Source organism: Anguilla rostrata, chromosome 6 (genome assembly GCF_018555375.3).
Source record: "Anguilla rostrata isolate EN2019 chromosome 6, ASM1855537v3, whole genome shotgun sequence".
Classification (NCBI taxonomy): Eukaryota; Metazoa; Chordata; class Actinopteri; order Anguilliformes; family Anguillidae; genus Anguilla; species Anguilla rostrata.
This window is the reverse complement of record NC_057938.1, coordinates 50,219,516-50,240,212: the sequence shown is the minus strand read 5'-3', so window position 1 is coordinate 50,240,212 and position 20,697 is coordinate 50,219,516. Positions and strand designations below refer to the sequence as shown.

The 20,697-nt window shown below is 44.9% G+C and overlaps 2 protein-coding genes across 2 annotated transcripts in view; both read left to right on the top strand.

The window, feature by feature from the left end:
• igf2r (insulin-like growth factor 2 receptor) overlaps positions 1 to 13,830 on the top strand; it is a 34,611-nt gene extending 20,781 nt beyond the window's left edge. The window contains exons 33-48 of the mRNA XM_064340359.1: positions 104 to 235; positions 442 to 704; positions 1,310 to 1,522; positions 1,933 to 2,082; positions 3,128 to 3,289; positions 3,924 to 4,122; positions 4,383 to 4,535; positions 5,201 to 5,435; positions 5,998 to 6,134; positions 6,353 to 6,470; positions 7,426 to 7,572; positions 8,104 to 8,291; positions 8,433 to 8,619; positions 9,430 to 9,585; positions 10,074 to 10,143; positions 10,673 to 13,830. Of these exons, the coding sequence (XP_064196429.1) occupies positions 104 to 235; positions 442 to 704; positions 1,310 to 1,522; positions 1,933 to 2,082; positions 3,128 to 3,289; positions 3,924 to 4,122; positions 4,383 to 4,535; positions 5,201 to 5,435; positions 5,998 to 6,134; positions 6,353 to 6,470; positions 7,426 to 7,572; positions 8,104 to 8,291; positions 8,433 to 8,619; positions 9,430 to 9,585; positions 10,074 to 10,143; positions 10,673 to 11,086 (2,924 nt within the window). The 3' untranslated portion in view covers positions 11,087 to 13,830. The remainder of the gene's footprint in view (positions 1 to 103; positions 236 to 441; positions 705 to 1,309; positions 1,523 to 1,932; positions 2,083 to 3,127; positions 3,290 to 3,923; positions 4,123 to 4,382; positions 4,536 to 5,200; positions 5,436 to 5,997; positions 6,135 to 6,352; positions 6,471 to 7,425; positions 7,573 to 8,103; positions 8,292 to 8,432; positions 8,620 to 9,429; positions 9,586 to 10,073; positions 10,144 to 10,672) is intronic.
• Positions 13,831 to 14,753: 923 nt separating this feature from the next.
• Positions 14,754 to 20,417, top strand: slc22a2 (solute carrier family 22 member 2). Its single transcript, XM_064340356.1, has 11 exons — positions 14,754 to 15,305; positions 15,687 to 15,790; positions 16,122 to 16,276; positions 16,486 to 16,654; positions 17,002 to 17,116; positions 17,697 to 17,797; positions 17,951 to 18,165; positions 18,287 to 18,395; positions 18,762 to 18,874; positions 19,280 to 19,379; positions 19,683 to 20,417. Exons 1-11 carry the CDS (start codon positions 14,901 to 14,903, stop codon positions 19,768 to 19,770), a joined length of 1,674 nt encoding a protein of 557 aa, XP_064196426.1. The 5' UTR covers positions 14,754 to 14,900; the 3' UTR covers positions 19,771 to 20,417.
• Positions 20,418 to 20,697: the final 280 nt, after the last annotated feature.

Below are 20,697 nucleotides of genomic sequence, written 5' to 3'. Positions count from 1 at the left end.
CGCCGCCGCCTCTTCTGACGCCTGCGTTGCAGCTGTGCTGGTCGCCCGCCACAGTTTCCCGCCCGTCACCCGCAAACTCGCTAACGTGCGTCCCCTCTCACAGGGCACCTCTTCGACCTGAATGGCCTGAGGAGACCGGAAGGCTACACGGTGTACGACGGCGTCAACCGGAGGAAGATGTTTCGGTTGAACGTCTGTGGTGAAGTGGCTAACGCAGGATGTGAAAAGGGCGCGGGTAAAGACTCCTCCTGGTTTGGTTTGGTTTTGTTTATGTAAATGATACCTTTTGCGAATATATTGTGAAGATTCTTTGTTTTTTAACTCCAGCAATAGCATGACCATAATTGTAGGTACCTTAAGTTGACCTGGAGGGGTAATGATTTGACACAGTGAAAGAATAGCATGAGAGTTTATCTGAGGTCAGTTTCCTGTGTCACGCAGGCGTCTGCATCAAAGACAGCCTGACCGCCTTGAACGGAGGGAGCTTCTCGCAGACGCTCTCCTACCGGGACCAGGTGGTGCAGCTAACCTACGAGGGCGGGGACGCGTGCGCAGCCAACCCCACCCTGCGGCACAAGAGCGTCTTCAGCTTCGTCTGCGCGTCCCAGGGCACGGCCGGGGGCGGCCCCGTCCTGGTGGACACGGACGAGGAGAAGTGCATCCACTTCTTCTCCTGGCACACGCCACTGGTCTGTGAGCAGCAGGTGAGGCCTGGGTTCACGACTCCCCATACCAGAAATGGACTCCCCATACCAGTTAGGACATGATCCTCTGGTCAAGACTGAACTGGCTGTGGAACCACAGTGTCCTTGATGACTGGTTAACCATTACTGACTTTAACTGGGAATGTTTGTGCAAGTTACGTCAAGTTGCACATCCTCTGAGTGGGTGCTAGGTGTTGTCTATATGAGCCTGACTTTGTAAGTGATTTTTAACAAGATGAGGTTCAGAAGCCTTTTCAGTTTTAGTTGATGTATAATCCTCTGCAATGTAAATTGTTTTTTAAATCAATTTTTGCGAAATCTGCTACTGTAACTCTGTTACTATAATACTGGTCTTGTGTCCCATGCATGCGCGCGTGTGGGTGGGTGCGCGTGTGCATGCATGTGCGTGTGAATGTGCATGCATTCTGAAGTAAATTTTTTGTGTGAAAGTATTTTCCTCTTCAGACGGTTCGGTCCAGTATATGCGGTTATTTACTGTGTATTTGTATGGCGAATGCATTCAAACAGTCGGTTAGGGCTTATATCTGACAGCCCACAAAGGTTTCTGCTGGTGTCTTCATCCTGTGTATGTTCTGCGATTGCAGGTCAAATGCTCAGTCTCCAATGGGACCTCCCTCATTGACCTCACCCCTCTCATTCACAAAACGGGCTTCTACACCGCCACCGACGAGGACCTGTCCAAGGACCTCTCCCCTGACTTTTATATCAATATATGTCAGCCGCTCAACCCCATCCCCGGGGTGGCTTGTCCCCCAGGAACGTCCGTGTGCATGGACCCAGTCAACGGGCCTCCCATAGTGAGTTACAGCCCCATCTCCCTCCTGGATTCCTGCATTGCTGTACTAACGAATATTATGGCTGCTCTGTGAGTCTGTAGAGCAGTGCTGATGGCTAAATGTCTGTAGTGGATGTCTAAAGGTCTTCTAGTTCGGCGTTTCACAACCCTGGTCCTGGGGATGCTGGTTTTTGTCAAACCCTTGATCAAGAGCCTTGATCAATTAAGGTTGTTGAAAGTGTGCTTAAGTTTTACCATAATTGTGTGGTTTAACTCAGGTTTGGCCATTTTGCTGGTCGTAAACTCCTTTCATCTTACTCAGATGGTTTCAGGATTTCACACGCTTACAAATGGGACCCAACTGATTTCACCTGTCACTATGAATGCATTTGTTTATTAATTTGGCCGTTACCTCTCTCTGTCACCCCGCAGGATATTGGGCGTATCACGTTCCCTCCGCAGATCAACGAGGCCATCAACGAGGTGTACATATCCTTCAACAGCACCACCCCGTGCCCCACGGACTCCTCCCAGAACTACAGCTCCCTCCTCGTTTTCAGCTGCCAGGCTGGCACCGAGCTGGTGGGTGCTCTAGAGTTTATCCTCCCGTATTTTCAACCTCGATGATGTCAATACTCGAGAGCCTATGATCAGTAAATAAAAAGCCGGAAGTGTGGTAGCAGGGTTTTGGTCAGTTCCATTTCCATTCTGTCAAATAGGGAAACAAATTGAGATTCAGTTCATGAATTGTAAAATGCCACCGATGTTGGATTTTTTTTTCAAATTCATGAACTGAATTTCAGTTAGTTTTTTGAATTGACCGGAATTAAATGGAACCAAGCAACCCAGACGTGTGAGGTACAAGTGTCTGGTTAGAGAGAGGCCAAGACCGTACTTATGATGTCATAGTTTCCAAACTGTGAGCTGTAATTGGTGACTGTTTGGCCTGGAAGCTAAGCATCCCCCTCCCTCTCACCACTCATCAGCGCCTCGTCTGGTGAGTCAGGCGCCTGAGAGCTTCCTGTGACATCACCGGAGCTGATCAGTCTTCTGATGCAGAGTGAAAGGCAGAGGCTGTGTGCCTTTCACCGCCTCAAAGAAAATGCATGCCAGTTCTTTCCCTCCTAAACTGATGGAGGATGTTACAGCTGTGTGATAAGGCTACACTGTGACTGGTTCAGCGGAAATATGTTGCCTCTGCTTCAGAGATTGATTGGCATGATTCAGAGATTTTGATTGGCATGTGATAACTCATGTATAATCGCTACGATGTCTTATGTAGAGTTTTGTCCATAGCATTTATGTTAAACATCCATGCTGGTGCACAGTCCGAAGCAAGTATACAGTGCGTAACTTGTCAATTATTAAATGCTTGTCTTAATTTGGTTGTCCCATTTATGTCGGTTCATGAATATATGAGTACTTCACTAGATCTGGGTTGAGAATTTACCATAAACATTCTGTCTTTGACCTGAAAAGCGGTCAGAGGGCGATTGATGTCGCTTGCCGTGACTGTTTCACCTCACACGGCCGCCGCAGGTTCAACACGGGACTCCCGTCTGAACAGTCGGTTTAATTCGAGCATAAACAAAGTCACGTGACCGTCTGATGTCGCTTCCCGCCGCAGGGCTCGCCCCGGATGATCAGGAAGTCAAACTGCCTGTACGTGTTCGAGTGGGCCACCCCGGTGGTGTGCCCGGACGCCGTCACCACCAAGGACTGCACCCTGAAGGATGCGCAGCTGCAGTTCACCTTCAACCTCTCGCCTCTGTCCGGGATCATCCAACGGGTGGGACATCTCTGCGCTGTGCTCTTTCACTCTCTGTGTCCTTGGCATGTGCGCCACTTGCTGTCTCACGCGCTCGTCTCTCTGTCCGGTATACGGTATCGCACTCTTTTCCCACGTCTGACACACGCACAACCAGAAGTTCTACTCCTATGAAAATCCTTGTTTTGGTGTAGGGGCAAGTCCCTATGCCTGTTAGAGAAATATTCACTACTTGTGAGCCACTTTCTTATCCACTTTTCTTACTTGAATGTAATTGGTTTTTCATGCATGGGCAGACCTGTGCTTATTGGCCCATTTGAAAATGGTAATTTGCATTACGGTTGTGTGAATGTGATACTTTGAATTGTAAAGAGCTGATGTCTCCTGGCGAATGGGGAGTCTCCTTCTGTAGCCAGAGCAGGGACCCCCCCTTCATTGGCTTTCTGTCCCACATCTATTTTTGGGTCCTTTAGAGGTTGCTGTGCAGAGTGGGTAACCTCTCCTATGAGGGTCGATCTGTAAAGTTAGGTTAGTTTTAAATGGGTCTTCTTCCCATTTTGAAAGTGTCAGTGAAACGTAGTGTCAAGCAGGATTGTGTAGCTGCTTTACAAGATGGCTCCTGATGTACGTGTTGTCCTCCTGCATGCTTGTGCAGGTGTCCTCTGGTTCCAGCCACTACAGCATCAATGTGTGCGGGGAGGTGACGGACCCCGGCTGCAAGGGCAGCGCCGTGTGCCTGGTGTCTAGCTCTTCCACCGCATCGTACGGGAACAGCAAGGCCATGACCATGGACTACCAGCATGAGGACGAGGCCGTGACCATGCACTACGGAAGCGGAGACACTTGCCTTCCAGGTCAGAAAATGGCAAAGTTATGCAGTTCTGCTTTACTGCAAGCTACTGTTTTGGAAATCGGTGATGTCCTCATTGCGCCTGGTCACTGAAACAAAAGAATTTATGGGGAAAAAAAAGAGTTCACAGCAAAACCAATGCAAACGCCAAGGAGCTAACCCCCCGTTGTGTTAATAAGTTTAAAGAAAGCCACCTTCATCATGGATAATAATTACACACTGAAGATGCACCCGTTCACCTCTGTATTCCTGTTTTTGTTCCAGTGACGACAGAAGGGAATGTGTGCTTCTTCCCGTTCAACTTCCTGGGGAAGCCCTTCTCAGAGTGCACCACGGAAGGCCGGATTGATGGGAAGCTCTGGTGCGCCACCACCGGTGACTACGACAAGGACATGCAGTGGGGATTCTGTTCGGAAGGTAAAAGCCCATTTTCTCTTGAACCCTGTAAGATGAGAGATCACAAATGCGTGATTAGAATGGTCTTAACTGAACATTCTAATTACCAACAATGTGAGTAGAATGTTCTGAACTGAACATTCTAACACTGATGTAACAGTAACCGCTGGTAATTGAAAGCAATGGAGTTCTAGAACACTGACTTATAATTTTGAAAAAATAAAAATTCTGTAACGCTTCTCTTGAAAGGGTTAAAGCAATGCTGAATGAATATGAGGAGAGCCATTAATTACGTCTGCTCTAGTCGGAGTGGGGGACAAGGTGGTGTGAGCTTGTGAGGAAGAAAGAGAGTGGGAGAGAGTTCAGAGGAACTCTGAATGGAAATTTCCATTCTACTCATTATCAGTTCACACAAAGAAAGTTGATATTTTCTTGAAGTAGGTCTTGTTGCTATCCTTCTTTCACAGCAGAGCAGTGGTCTCAGGCCTAGTCCCCTAACCACTACACAACAGTTACAGTCTCTCAGTGTGTTTTATATATGAATTGGGTATGTGTCGTGTGCGCGTACAGATCGATATTGAATAGCACATTTTAAGGTCTCAGTGCTAAACCTTTAGAAACCTGTATTGCTGTGACGGTAGAGGCGTAAGACGTTTGAGGAACGGCGTTGCCGGTGTTTTTGCCAGTCAAAGGGAAGCGGCGCTCCACCATCCTGTTCACCTGCGACCGGCAGGCGGGCCGGGGGGCCCCCCAGCTGCTGAGCGAGACGCAGGGCTGCGCCGCCACCTTCCAGTGGCCCACCGACGTCGTGTGCCCGCCCCGCAAGATGGAGTGCAAGCTGGTGCACCAGCACCAGACGTTCGACCTGCGCACGCTCTCCTCGCTCACCTCCCCCTGGAAGTTCAGCCACGACGGCGACTCGTAAGTCCACCCCCTTCTGGCTCCTGCTCCCCCTGCTGGACGCTTTGAGCGTCGCGCTACCTTTTGTTAAGCCGCCTCGGCATTCGGGCGCAGGAAGCGGCTGGCTTCCTCTCGGTCAGGGGCGGCTGATCCAAGCCCGGAGAGCCACGTGGTGTTGGCTTTTGCTTTCACCCTAAAATCAGTGCTTACGTGAGCATGTTGGCACACATGACACACATATGTGGAGAGTGTAACATCTAAAGGTAAATTTAAAACTCCCACAAACTCAAGTTTTTATTGCTACATTAAAGAGTGCTAAGATATTAGCCGGTAGACCTTTGACAGAGCCTTTGAACGTCTGTAACCATGAAAACAGAACAGTGTGGTGACCCATGAAATTGGGTGAAATTAGTTAATTGTTTAATCGGCTTCTTTAACTGATCAAGTAAGTGCTGAGGACTGGAGAAGATCAGCAGGCTTCTGGAATTCTGCAGGACCGGGGTTGGCCTCTCCTGCCTTCGGTGCTTCTGTTTGCTGACGTCGGTCCTCAGTCAAACCTGTGCCTTTTGCCGTCCGTTTGCAGGTACTTCCTGAACCTGTGCCAGGGGATTCACGGGGGCCTGACCGACTGCCCCGAGGACGCCACCGTCTGCCGGCGCAAACGGGGCGGCCCCACTCGGGCCCTGGGCCGGGTGCACACCCAGACCATGGGCTTCACAGGTGCCCGCCGCTCCCGTTCACAAATTTGGGTCGACTCAGGAAATGAACCGAAATTCAAAAAAAACTTCTCGCATAACATTCAAGGCGTCTTTTCATCTGTTGGCAAATTTCTGGATTTCCTGGATTTATTTGGCCCCAACGCTGGAAACGATAAGAGTCATCTCACAGCCTTAACGCTTAACCTCAACCATAATGCACCCCGTCTTGTTCCCCCGCAGACGGGAAGATCATGGTGAACTACACCAAAGGGGACGCGGCCTGCGGGCGGAGCCTCCTGGCCAAAACCGTCATTCAGCTGACGTGCGGGAAAACGGTGGGGAGCCCCAGGCTTCTGCGGTGAGTGGGCGTGGCCTGTGGCTCGGTGGAGCTGGTGCTTCACGATATGGGTTCTGTCCTCAGAGTGCAGAGCCCAAGTGCTGCTGTTGTCCTGCTGGCCAAGGACGCTTATAACCATTGTATTATATAAAATCACTTTGTTAGTACCTTACTAATATAATGATATATAGATAAATAGCATACGGGTGTACAAATGCGCATTATTGAACTAGGGGTGGGATATTGTACGATTTTTTAGTGATTACAAGCTGGTTTGTCCTCGTGTTTACTCAAGAACTTTTTATTTTATTTTATTTAATTAAGCTTGTCGTACCACGGTGGACACAGGTCGTTTTTGTCTGACGTAGGCTAGACCGTGTCACCAGACCCTTTTGATAAGGCGAAAACCTTATCTTCTGAACTGTTACCAGGCGAAATGTGCGTAGGTGTACGTGCTCTCACGGCGCAAAGTTACTGAATGTTTTATGTTCTCTCTTTAGTCACCACAAAAATGATTAAAAAGTCACCATTTGCTGGACAGCGTGGCATCTTTGTTTTGGCTGCAGTTGCATTGTTTTTGTGTTTCTATTTCAAGGTGGCTTTAGAAGTAGGTTGTCTCCGAAGTAGCATTAATATAAATCAACGTGTCTCTCCTCCCGGGAATCTGGTTTAGATGCTGAAATACGGTGCTGTTGTCTTATGCTTGTTCCTGAGGCTTTGCAAGGTGTTGTCTGTGTATTGCAGTGTGAGGTAGTGTAACCAAAGTGACCTTATTCAGACAGTGTTGTTAATGTTTATTTGTGTGTCTGTCTGTCTCTGTCTGGGTGTGTGTGTGTGTGTGTGTGTGTGTGCGCCCACATGTGCGTGTACGTGCGTGTGTGTGTGCGTGTACGTGCATGCGCTTGTGTGCGTCTGCGTGTGCTTGTCTCTGTGTGTGTGTGTGTGTGTGTGTGTGTGTACTTGTGTCGTTGCGCAGGGTGGACGAGCAGGCCTGCGAGTTCTGGCTGGAGTGGGAGACGCGGGCGGCCTGCGCCGTGACGCAGCAGGAGGTGGAGATGGTGAACGGCACCATCCGAGTGCCCGACACGGGGGTCAGCTTCAGCCTCGGAGCCCTCTACTACAGGTGACCCCCCCCCCCTCGTCCCATCCCAATAAAAAAAAATTAAATTCCCATGATGCTTTGCAACTGCAACTGCAATGAGTGAACGGAATTTCAGTTTGTTTCCAGGGCTTCCCTGTGCCCTACGCACATGGGCGTCAGGTTTAAGGCGCTATGTAAATGTATTTCCTAATGATTGCGTAGCTGTGCTGTCTCAAGTCGAATCTAGCGCTCTAATTGTCACATTAATGACTGACTACCTTAGACTTGTAGGAATAATTCACTGCCACAGGGGCCTGCATACATCATTAGGTAGAATCTGTCAATCTTTAGCAGTTTGCTGAAGTAATACTGTTACTCCTGGGTTTGGTGTGTCATGGCTCTCTACTTTTTCCCTTTAATTCCTATCAAATCCTGTGTGGCAGAGTGGGCTTCTCATCCCGTGGCTGAAGGTGTAATGAACTGTTATCGTGCGCTAGCTAAAGTAAAAAAAAAATACCCTGTCCTTTGTATGATTTCGAGAGCACGGTGAAGAGGATGTTTCTGTATGGGCAGGTTCCACCAGGCCTCGGGGGACATCCGGTCCAACGGGGACCGGTACATATACGACATCCAGCTCTCCGGCATCACCAACAGCTCCTCGTCCTCCTGCCAGGGGGCCAACATCTGCCAGGTGAAGATCAACGGCGACTACCAGCGGAGGATCGGGGATCTGCCGAGCAACGCCAAGTACTTCATCAAAGGCGAGTTTGGCACGGACGCCGTGCCTGCTCTTGGGGGGGCAAGGTGGGGTGCGGGGGGGGGGGGGGGGGGGGGCGTCAAGTGCCTTCTGAAAAGTGGGCCTCCGTGAACATCCTAACACTCGCTCGTTCTTCTCCTTTCAGACGGAAATTTGGACGTCCTCATCCCTTCCGAGTCAAAGTGCGGGCGGGACCAGAAGAAGACGGTCTCCTCCACCATTCTGTTCCACTGCAGCCCGTCGGCCGGAGAGGGCATCCCAGAATTCCTCCTGGAGACGGACGGCTGCCAGTACCTCTTCGTCTGGCACACCTCCAGCGTGTGTGAGCTCACGTGAGTCACTGGACCCTCTGACTTTGGTCCTTTCAAGCGATCCTCTTGTCTTCCGTACCCACCATTGAAAGAGTGGTGACCATTGAAGATCCACGGGTTTCTGCTGTTTGTTTCCAAATAATCAAGTCCATTTTTTATGGATACAGCTGTGGATGTTCTTAGATTTTAATTAAATTAAATAATATTCTCCCTCATACAGCTTTGTAGCTACACTTGATATACTTTGTTAAGTTATATCAGGCTAGTAATGTTTGGTGCAAAATTTGTTAATTTGTATTTAAAAAGTCAATTTTATCCGTTTAATAATTATTAGATTAGTGAGAAAGCATTCTACCTAGCAACAGGATTGGGGTTAATTTAATTTAAATTTAGTAATGAAAAATTTAAATGAAATATTAAAAGCAGGCATTCTGGAAAAGGAATTTAATAGAGGTGGCTCTTCCTCAGAGACTAGCAGATTGTATTTTATTGTTTGTCTTATTTTTAATGTTTTTTATCGAGCCACGAGAAAAAGTGTTTAAAATCCAGTTTATCTCTGTACCTGTCTTGTCAAAGACTGGCAGACTTGTTATCTTAGCATGCGCTTCCTGTTCAGTTTTACTTTTGGTCAGCACACAGGTGTATCCTGTTATTGGCAAAGGCCTCATTGATCTAGAACAGCAGATAACCGATCGTTCTGCCAGCTTTGCGATAAACTCCACTTCTCATGCGTTGCCTGAAATTAAGTAGCCCCTCTCTGCATTAAATGTCATAAATTCTTCTTCACCCAACTTGATTTTTGACTGCTCTGTCCTTGACCTCTTCACACAGGGCTGAAGTCGATAATAGCCGTCAAACTGACGACGGAGGGGAGGAGCATGGCGGTTTGTCGGGGCGGAGCCGAGCCGTGGGGGCGGTCCTGAGTGTGCTCTTGGTGGTCCTCACCATTTGCCTGGTCGTCCTGCTCCTGCACAAGCGTGAGAGAAGGTAGCGTGGATTTCTCTGATCTGCCACGCCCACGTTTTACCCACCTGCCCCGTGTGTTCCCCGACATGTCCGTACCCATCTCCTTCACCCGCATGAACCCAGAACAGAAGTTCCTCCCTTGTCTGCTTGAGGCAATGCGATTTGCGCTGTCATACATGGAAGTCCCACAGATTTAAACATATCTTTTAATACGTGTGCCTGCTTGCCAAATCTGGTTTTCTTGTACCTTCTGTACTCATTCGGTTATCTTGGTTAAAACGGTCACATGGTATACGGTGAAGTCAGGAAAAGATCTTACCATGCTTATCATGTGTACTGTATTCAATAGAAAAAACAAATTCATATATATATAATAAGCTATAATCGCCCATAAACATAGATAAACATATGAGGATTGTATATATATCATACGTGAATGAATATAATTGTTAAATCTGAAAATGTGGCTTTCATTACATTTGGTTGAATGCTTTTGTATTTTCCTACAGGGAACTAGTGATTCAGAAAATGACTGCATGCTGTAGAAGAGGAAATAACGTCTCGTATAAGTACTCCAAGGTATGGCGACATATCTGAAGCAATCACACTCAGTCCAAGGTCTTGGGATGCAGCCAGTGGAATATTTGTTTAATCCATTTGAAATGTTGCATTCAGCAAGTATTCTGTTAATTTTTAAATCTTTGAAACATCATTGTAAATGGGAGTGCTCTTTTGAAATGCACTGGTTCTGTTCGGTGCTCCTGATGATGTGATGCTGCTCTATCAAACGGTCGATCTCCTGACAGGCGGCCGAAACCCTCCCTCCCTGGTCCACACTGGCCTATCACTACACTCTGCATTTTCCCTTCCTCTCCACTTTGTGTCTAAAATGGCTGCTTTCGAATTTTTTTGCCCTTTTCCTTTGATCATGCATAGTTCCTTAAACTGTGAAGTGTCTCCAGGTAGACCATTGTAAAGAGATATTCAGATATCTGTACATTCTTTTCCCCAAACAGGGACAAGCAATCCCAGATTTAAACAATACCAAGCTCAAAGCTGTTAGAATTCAGCCATAGAATTCACCTTGCCCCCCCCCAACCCACCTCAGGTGAACATGGACGAGGAGGGCGGTGAGGAAGAGATGGAGTGGCTGATGGAGGAGATCGAGCCGCCCGAATCCTCCTCCTCGCGCTTCAGGAAGAAGGAGGTGCAGGAGAACGGTCACATCACCACCAAGCCCGTCAGCGCCGAGGCGCTGCGCTCCTTCCCGCTGGACGAGCAGGACAGCGAGGACGAGGTGCTGAGCGTCCCGGGGGTGCGCGTGCAGACGGGCCGCCCCGGCCCCCAGCGGCCCCGGGCGGCCCTGCTGGAGGAGGAGAGCGACGAGGACCTGGTGGGCCTCCTGGAGGAGCGCGGGAGGCGGAGCCGGCCCAAGGCCAAGGCTCGGCCGCACAGGAAACGGCCCGACCTCCCCGACAGGTCCTTCCACGACGACAGCGACGAGGACCTGCTGAGGGTGTGAGGGGCCCCGTGGGGCCCCGAGATCCCGCCCCTCCCCCTGTGACTGAACGCCTCCACGACGATACTCAATGTCTGCTTTTTTTTTTTTTTAAAAAAAGGGAAATAAAACTGTCTATTTGTTGTTTACAGTTTTTAAAAAAACAGATTTGTTTTTTTTTTGTCACCCAAAAAGATGTTTTCATAAATATCTTTTTTTTTTTTTGGTTCACTCCATTAATGTGTCTAAATATTTATGTATATTAATTTTTCATTTTTATTCCCTTCTCCCTCAAAACAAGATTTGAAACCAATTGTGAGGGGTTTTTCCTCCAAGATAATTTCCCAGTTTACTTCCCTTTCTGTTCAAGGACCCTTAATCTGCAAATCTTTTTTTTTTTTTTTTAAATACAAATATTACCATAACGGGCCTCTAAGTTTAACTGATATTCTTGGGCTGGTCGGCAGAAAAGCATGATAAAGCATGAGTCCCTTGAGATAAAGTCACAGTATCCCATCAAAGTTTTTAGGTACCTGAATCGACTTCATTCAGCCACTAAGTATACATTATTAAATATATTGTTATTTAGGACCCTGTGTTTTCAGATCGAGTTTCAGAGCCTGTAAGTCAGTCCTCCTGCAGTACGATACATATGCATCCTCATGAAACAGTCTGTTGAGTGACTGTTAACATCCTGTTGCAGTGCTTGAATAACCTTAAGTTGTAATGATTTCATTACTAGGCATCTTAACTGCACGCTGGCGTGTGCTTGTGGCTGTTAATACAATGTTCACGTTTATTGAGCACTGTTCACAATAATTTATCAATGAAACCTAATTAACCTGTGACGAACAGTAAGAGAAAATAAGCACTGAATCTGGAATGACTATTGGCACCATGAAATATTATAAAAGGTTCTCTTATTATTAAAGCTAAAAAAAAAATAAAAACAAATGGTATGGTAAGTAAAATAGTTTAAACATTCTGAAATATTCAGAATCAAGGAAGTGGAATGTTTAAAATTGGTAGAAAAATTTGCATCCTTGCCAAGGACAAAATTATGAGTCACTTGAGTATGCACTGTAAAAATATGAATAATAAGAGGGTTTCACGAAGAGTCACAACTGCTGCAGATGGTTCTTGCCTGCTGCAGAAGGTTAAAGAACAAAAGTTGTTTGAATTTTATTTTTCTGTTCACATTGGGTTTTATGCTATTGTTTGAAAATGTCATATAAGAATACCATCAAGATAAATGACACCCACCTGTGTACTGTGCGAGTTTTACCGCCTTTGTTCAAGAAACCACCTTTTCTTCCATTATCACTATTTTCTGGTCCCTCATTGTGCAATTAATGCAAGTGGTTGAGATAAAATGCAATGTCCTGAATTACAACTGAATTACAGGCTACAAAACTCGGTTGGGATTCTCTTTTCCTGCATTAGCCTACCCCCGAACAGCTGGCACTGTTGTTTGGTATTCTACCGTCTGCCACAAATGCTTTCAGTGTTACTGCTGTTGCCACAGAGAACGGCTCTATCATTCCTCAGAAATATTGATGTTTTCTGTGGGCCCCTAGAGCTTCCCTTTTTGCCAAAACAAGTCAGTGAAGTCCTTGGACAAAGGATCTCTACAGTAATGTGTACTTAAAGATGATCAAATTGAGGTGTTTAACACTTGAGTTCCAGCTATTTCTCATTGGCATCACATACCCCTGGACTCTGCTTATAAGTGCTTATAACAATCACAGGTTAAGGATTGATTTCCTGGCAGGTGTGTTTGTTGGTATGTTTAAGTAATGTAAATAAAAAAATTTTGCACAAGTGAAATATTTCGGTGAGAGGTGCCATCTGAGGGTAGTCTGGCATAGCGGTTTTGACAGCACGTACGTTACATAATGGGATAATACACCTTGTTCTCCCCTACACACAGTGGTACAATGTCACCCCTGCCGGTGTCGCATTAAGCTGAACTCTCCACATCACCTCTTGACCTGTGTGAAACACTTCTCCAGGATTTCACATGGGCCATATCAATCGGTGATGTTTAAAGAACAGTACCGGACAGTAATAACTTGGCTATTCCTGAATACCAAATTGTTTTCTGGTTAATGTGTGTTCGAATGTTCGACTGGTTAACTGTAAACTCAGTTAGGGAATGTTCGCCCAAATTCCTGTGTTCTTTTCCAGGAAATAATGGCTGCTGTTAAAATGTGTTGAGAGAGACTGTGTGTTTAGCGTCACCTTGTCACAAAGGCAGCTGTTCCAGAGTTGAGCTTCTAAGTGCCACATAGGAATAAAGACGAACGTCCCTCAGTTCAGCAGTTTTGGAATGTGAAACTTCACGCTCGTAAATCACCCCATGTACTTCAGTATTTCAGATTGAGCGATCGGCGGGGAGCGAGGTTGCATCGCTGCGATGATTATTAGGTGATTAGTTCTGATTGTAGCAGCTTGCGCACGCGATTTTATGTCCTCGTGGAAAGAGGATGCCCTCTTCTGCCCCCTTGTCTGGGGCAGCTGTGCCATCCTGTATGCCCCTGCTGTTTGTGCCACCGCACTCTGGCTTGGCACGGCCTACTTGGTACTGAGAATGAGCTCCACAACCCCCCCCTTTAGTTGTATTTTTCTTTACCGATTTGGGGTTCTGGATGTTAACTTAATTATTTTGTTTTTCTCAAATGAATTTACTGCTTTTTCTATTTAAAATGTTGATGTTAAGATAATGTATTGCATTGTTTAAATAAATAAAAAATATCAGGCTTGCTGCATGTCTGTCTGTGTGGGGTTTTTTTTTTTTCGTTTGACTTACTGGCCTCCAGGTGTAGGTTGAGTTTGCAGGTGTGTGGGAAACTTGTGTTTTGACTGCATTTTTGGTTTAGTAAACTAGTTTTTTTGTATTCATAGCTCAAGAAATTTCTATTCCTGTCACTTCAGTCCATCAGCAAGTATTTAGTGCTTATGTTGTATATAGTGCGAATAGCACTTTTTCATTTTTATTTATTTTAATTTTTCATTTTCATTTATTTTTATTTCCACTTTTGTAATTTTCTGCAGAGCCTTTATAAAAGCGTTTAGCATTGGAGGTAGCGCTTACATATGGATAATTCTACAAGTGGTCATTTTTCTCTGAAGTAATACAAATACACTTGGCTTGATCAGACAGAAAAATGTCTGCAAATGTAACTCTTGCGTCTGCCCAGTTCTGCGTGTGTATAATCATTGAAAGTGAATAATCATTGAAAGTCAATGCACAAAGTTGAACTGTGCTGCAGCAGTACTTTCATCCAAGGTTTGCAATACTGTACACCCTGTACATGAAACCCTTCATATTTGATGCAGAGCCAAACATGTTCTCAGCCATTGCATTAATACTGGTTTCTTGGTCCCTGAAAATGCTCATTTTATGCAACAAGTTTGTTAAGGCCATTTATTTGTGAAGAACTTCAGTTCAACTTAAGCGATTATAATTGGCCTGTGCTCAAATTAATTTTGCTAACCTGCTCTGAGCACGAATGTCGCAGCCTGTGATCAAAGGGGAGGTGAATTTTTTGTTTACTTTTTGTGTTTTGTGCCAACCGTGAAAGCCAGATAGGACCTGACAAATCCACTGAAGCATTTACTCTTTCCAGTCGGGACACCTGCTTATGTAACGCTCTGAAATCTGAAGCCGTGTCTATTAAAGAGTAACGCACTTGGTCTACGCATTTGGTTTGTCAATTGCGGCAATGAGGCAGAGGTCAATCTCTTATTTTGGACTTTTGATCCAGTCTCTCCTGGTAAAAACCTTGCCTCTGGAAAGCCTCTGTGGACAGTCATTAGTTGCACTCCAGCCGCAGACATGACCACCTTCGACGACATTCTGGAGGAAGCGGGGAAGTTCGGGAGAAGCCAGAAACGGATCTTCCTGCTGCTGAGCCTGGTGTCCATGCCCTGGGCCGGGGTGTACGTGGGTATCGTGTTTCAGGGCTTCACCCCGGAACACTGGTGCCGGGACCCGGCGGTGGTCGAGGTGAGGGAGAGCTGCGGCTGGGGTCTCCAGGACACCCGCAAGTACACCTTGCCCCATGTCAACACCTCGGACGGCGTGGTCCACAGCCAGTGCCAACGGTACGACGTGGACTGGAACGCCACCAGCCTGACTTGCGACGACCCCCGGGCCAACATCACTGCAGTCACACCCATGACTGCCTGCAAAGATGGCTGGGAGTATGACTACGAGGGAAGGGTGTCCTTTGTGACTGAGGTGAGTACTTCCTTGCCGGGAGATAGATTGCATGCATACTCTTCCCAACGAAAGTTATCTGGTGCTGTATAGTGGAAGAGCTATCCAACTGTTATGGACTATCTTAATCTCAATGAACTAAGGGGAAATTGTGTTAGAAATGATAATTGCAGGAATGCTGTTAGTTAAAACAGTTTGAGTAGCCAATGCACAATCAATCTTTCCATTGTCCCAGAAAAATGAATTTTCAGCAAACCATCAGGAATATGATTATTTCTGTCTTTTAGAAGTATGTTGACACTATTCTTTTGAACATTTCAAAGAAAAACTGTAAATATTATGTGCTGGGGCGAGAGAGAGGCAGGGCTCAGAACCCTCTGACAAAGTCCCTGTGGGTTTTAGTTTGACCTGGTCTGTTCTGATGCCTGGCTGGTGGACATGTACCAAGCTACAGTCAACATTGGATTCCTGGTGGGCAGCATTGCCATCGGATACCTGGCCGACAGGTATCACACTCAGGGCATGGGACTGTGTGGCGGAGACCCTAACCCTAACCCTAACCCTAACCCAAAGCACTGGATATGGAGGATTTCTCCACACTTTTAACATTCTGCTGAATATCTGTAGAACCTGCTTAATTAAGTAGGAAAACTAATTTTGCTGTGTCATTTTGGAGGGGAATGTACTTTCGGTAAACAATATGATGTGTCTGTCAATCAATGTCTAAATTGAAAATACAGTAATTATATATAATATGCCAACATGCAGTAACATTTTTGACATTTACTGTTTTTTCCATCTCAGATGTTTTTTCTTCTTATTCTTTTCCTTGTCAAGGTTTGGTCGAAAAATGAGCTTCTTGCTGTCTAATCTTTGGAATGCAGTAGCAGGAATTCTCGTGGCCATTTCTCCAAGCTACAACATACTGCTTGTGTTTCGAACATTGCATGGCTTTGGGGTCAAGGGAGGCTGGATAGCTGGCTATGTTCTGAGTAAGTTTCTGAGTTTCAGTCCGCATATTTTAGCAAGAGAACATTCTTGGAACCTTAAGCCAATTTAAAATAATTGCAACATCTGAATATGGTTCCATGCAAGGTGTACCAAAATTATGGCATTGCTTTGCATTATGTATTAGTTCTCATTTCGGTTGCCATTGCCCTGTTGAGTAACTTATTCCCTTCTCTCGTCCCTTCTCCACCAGTCACAGAGCTGGTGGGCGTGGAGTACAGACGCACCGTTGGAATTCTGTATCAGATGTTCTTCAGTATCGGGATCCTCATCCTGCCCTTGATTGGCTACTTCGTTACTGACTGGCGCTGGTTTAACGTGATCATCAGCGTACCCTACATATGTTTCTTGGCCTACTACTGGTACGATATTATGAGGAACAAGGGTTTTTCAGACAGTGAAAAGTCTAGTCCACACCATAGAGAGTTTCCATTAACACATGATATAATCATAACATTGTCTCATCATTAGCATATGACACCATTACATCTTGACATGGTAGGAATGTTACAAAGCTCCCACTAGCAACAATTCTGACCACCATGTTCAGTACAATAGTTTCCATAAACTCAGCACCCTACTCAGTTAGGTAGAACCTCCATGAAATGCAACAGATTTTCTTATATTTTCGTATTTGTACTAAACCTGCATCTTAGTTGATGATGGTATACAGGCATGCATTTTTTAATGTGAAATTGTTGATCTCCAGGTTCATACCAGAGTCTCCAAGATGGCTCCTCTCTCAGAACAACTCAAGCAAAGCGGTGAAAATTACTGAGGCAATAGCCAAAGAGAATGGAAAAACACTCTCCAAGAACATTGAGGTAGAGCACCTGAGGACAGCTCCACAGCGTAGTGGTCTTCCATGAGTCGCAGAATATCAATGTCTCCTTAGAAACAAATACTGTGACAGCTATCCTTTAAATCATCTTCGCTGCAGTCCTATTTTAAACCATAAGGATGAAATAGGATTTCAGTGGAAATGTTTTTAAAGCATTGAGGGTTGTGAGCTGTGTATTTATTTTTAATGACACATGGATATTCCATCTGCAAGGAAATATTTTATGGAAGCTGGCAGCTGGTTTGTAAGCTACTGAAAGACAGTTTGTATAAGTTCATCCTTAGCAAAGCTTTTCTTCCTGTTTGATCCATGAAATGTATTCATCCATTTTCCATTTAAACAGCTGGATATTAACTTTAAAAATTTAGGTTAATTGCTCAAAGGTATAATGATATGGCCACTCTTGAAAATCTAACCTATGACCATTTAGTTATAGGACCAGTTTGATAAATATTGCTCTATACTGCCGCCCCACGACTTAATGTCCTTGTGACCCAAATTAAAATATTGGTGGCCTGAATTTAGCTCTGATTGAGTAGCCTTGTTGGCCTGTTGATTTGCAGACTCTCAAAGCAGACACTGGCGAGTCTTCGACTGCATCATTCCTCGACTTGGTCAGAACCCCGAAAATGAGAAAGCACACATTCATCCTCATGTTCAACTGGTAAGCCATATTTTATAAATAACGGAGTTTGATGTACAGTTTATCCATCTTTTTTCATAGAAGGCTCTTTCCTACACGCAGTCCATCCATACATGGTGTCTGTTTCAACCTGCTCATAGGACCCCCAGTCATCTGAGGCCTCTTTCTCTTTAGGTTCACCAGCGCCGTGGTCTACCAAGGCCTCATCATGCGACTGGGAATTCTGGGTGGTAACGTCTACGTCGACTTCCTCATCTCTGGGATAGTGGAGTTCCCTGCTGCCTTCCTCATCCTCTTCACCATCGAGCGCATCGGGCGACGAATCCCCTTTGCCACAGCAAACATCGTGTCTGGGGCAGCTTGCCTGATCACCGCTTTCATACCGTCGAGTATGTCGCTTGCTCTTAACCGTTGGTTTTTTACTGAACATTTTTTTAAATTACTTTATTTTATTTGTGGCTTAGATATTTAGATTTAGCATAGATGTCATTTTCGTTTCTTTTTTTGAAGGTATGTTCTGGCTCAGAACAGTAGTGGCCTGCATTGGCCGACTGGGCATCACCATGGCCTTTGAAATGGTGGTGTTCGTGAACACTGAATTGTACCCAACGTTTGTGCGGTAAGCATAAGTGGATCACCCAGAGTAAAAGATATTTCAGTGATATTAATAAAATGAAAAGGATTTTGCACCTCTGTTTTTTTCCCAGATAGCAAGCGAGTCTGGGCCAAACCTGGGCCGATTCTGGCCAAAAGTTGGCACTGCCGGCACGAACTTGGCACAGGTCTGGCCCAAAGTCGCTTGCTATCTGGGTTGTGTGCGTATTCAGGGGTGCTACTCTCTTAAACTGCCTGACGGTTGCTCTTGACATTGTATTTAACTGTTCCAAATGTCATATATTCATGTCACACAGTGGTTCAGATGAATAGACTGCATGGGGATGTGAGTCTGCTCTTCCTTTACACATTTACACTGCTTCACCTGCAGCAACATGGGCGTGTCCGTGTGCTCCACGCTGTGCGACGTTGGCGGCATCGTCGCTCCCTTCCTCCTCTACAGACTGGCCGTCATCTGGCTGGAGCTACCGCTCATTATTTTTGGTAGGGGTCTGCAGCAACTGTCTGCCATTTTCTGTCTTACTCTGTTTATGCTATCAAATATCTGGGGTCCTACACTGCTAGTGGCATCATCTTTCAAAAATATGTTTTCCATATTGTACCCTAGATGCCCCTACTGCATGGCACTTCAAATGTTACTAAGCACGTAGGGAGATGAACTTCAGTACTTGCAGCTTTTAACTTTGAGAAATGAATCAATGCTCAGTCATAAATTTGTATTACAGTAAGGAAAGTGTGACTAATATCATATTTAGACCAAGTAGAATCCTCAGTGTAGTTTTTTGAGGTTATGGTTCCTGGTCACATATAAATACTTGCATATTCTATATACGAAGTCCTGTATACACTGCTTGGTAGTCTTGTCATTTTTTCGTTTTTCTGAAACAGGTGTGATTGCTCTTATTGCTGGGGCATTGGTCCTAATGTTGCCAGAGACCAAAGGTGTGCCACTGCCCGAGACAATTGATGATATTGAATTCCCAGAGAGGTAAGGCTTTCTTCTGAAAAAAATAAAATAAATACACGTTTCTGAAGAAAAATACCAACAAATTATTTAGTGCGTCTATGTAAAAAAAAAATCATATATGCTGTCATGAGTACATGTCAGTATAACGGTTGTTACAAAATGATCGTTTACCTCAAACAGATCTTTACTTTTTGGTCTTCGTCATTGTGAAGTCACATGATGTTTCAGTACATTAGAAATGCAAATTAATTATTTTAAGATACATTTGTATCTTCATTCTCATTCTTCCTCAGATTTATGAATTTGTTTCTGTTTCCATCTCAGGAACAGAAAAAGCCCCCTGAAAAATCAACAGCTGGTGAATCTGTTGCCCTCAGATGTGACAACCAATAAAGATGCTATGACTGTGTGATGTAGTACTACTGTTCCACTAATACTAGATAGCAGAACCTGCAAATCATTTATCATTTTATATAATAGGACTTTAGCTAAAGTGTTAGTGTCAGTAAGTGTGTATCGGTTACTGAGTACCTACATCTGTATTATTATTATTATTATTAGTATTAGTATTAGTAGTAGTAGTAGTAGTAGTAGTAGTAGTAGTAGTAATAATATTGGTATTATTATTATTATTATAATAAAGATGAGAATCTGTATTATTATTATTATTATTTATTATTATTATAAAGATGAGAATCTGTATTATTATTATTATTATTAGTCATTTTTCTGCCTGACCTAAATGAAGAAACCGTTTATATTTGAAATACTTAATTATTTCTCTATTTATTTTTTCATGTGTTTCAAGGGTTGTTTGTAATAATTTGTCATTTGTAATAATTTATACTATTCATACTTGTTGTATTTGTAAATGAAATACACTCTGATGTTTAGCACAAACCAATAACAATGAACTATAAATATGTTATGGGATATGTATGCAAGCTGTCTGGATAATGTCAATGGAATCAGGCTGTTGTAAAGCCTGCCATTGAAAAGTGCAATTTTACATTTAAATCCTGAAGCTGGACAAATAAATAACCATGAACCACAAGATAACACCTTTAAGCAACTTTGTGTTGCCTTTATGCCTTCACCATAGACATACCAACAAGTAGAGTCAGCCATGCCTGGTAAATATGACTATAGGTTTCTCGTTGCGTGAATATTGATGCCTGCTGTCACTTCAAGACTGTGGTGTCAGTCATTTGTGTTTTTCTTCCCCAACAATGCTGACAATCTTCCATAGCCAGTCCTGCTACAGGGCAAGTGTAAGAACACCATTTCCCTCAGGGACTGCTCCTGCTATACTGATGAAACTGGTTGTGTCGGTCTTTTG

Excerpts from the sequence above, each read along its gene's own strand:
- slc22a2 (XM_064340356.1), top strand. The coding sequence starts at position 14,901 with ATGACCACCTTCGACGACATTCTGGAGGAAGCGGGGAAGTTCGGGAGA. Across the intron at positions 15,791-16,121 it reads ATCGGATACCTGGCCGACAG|GTTTGGTCGAAAAATGAGCT; the intron begins GTATCACACTCA and ends TTCCTTGTCAAG. Across the intron at positions 17,117-17,696 it reads CACTCTCCAAGAACATTGAG|ACTCTCAAAGCAGACACTGG; the intron begins GTAGAGCACCTG and ends GTTGATTTGCAG.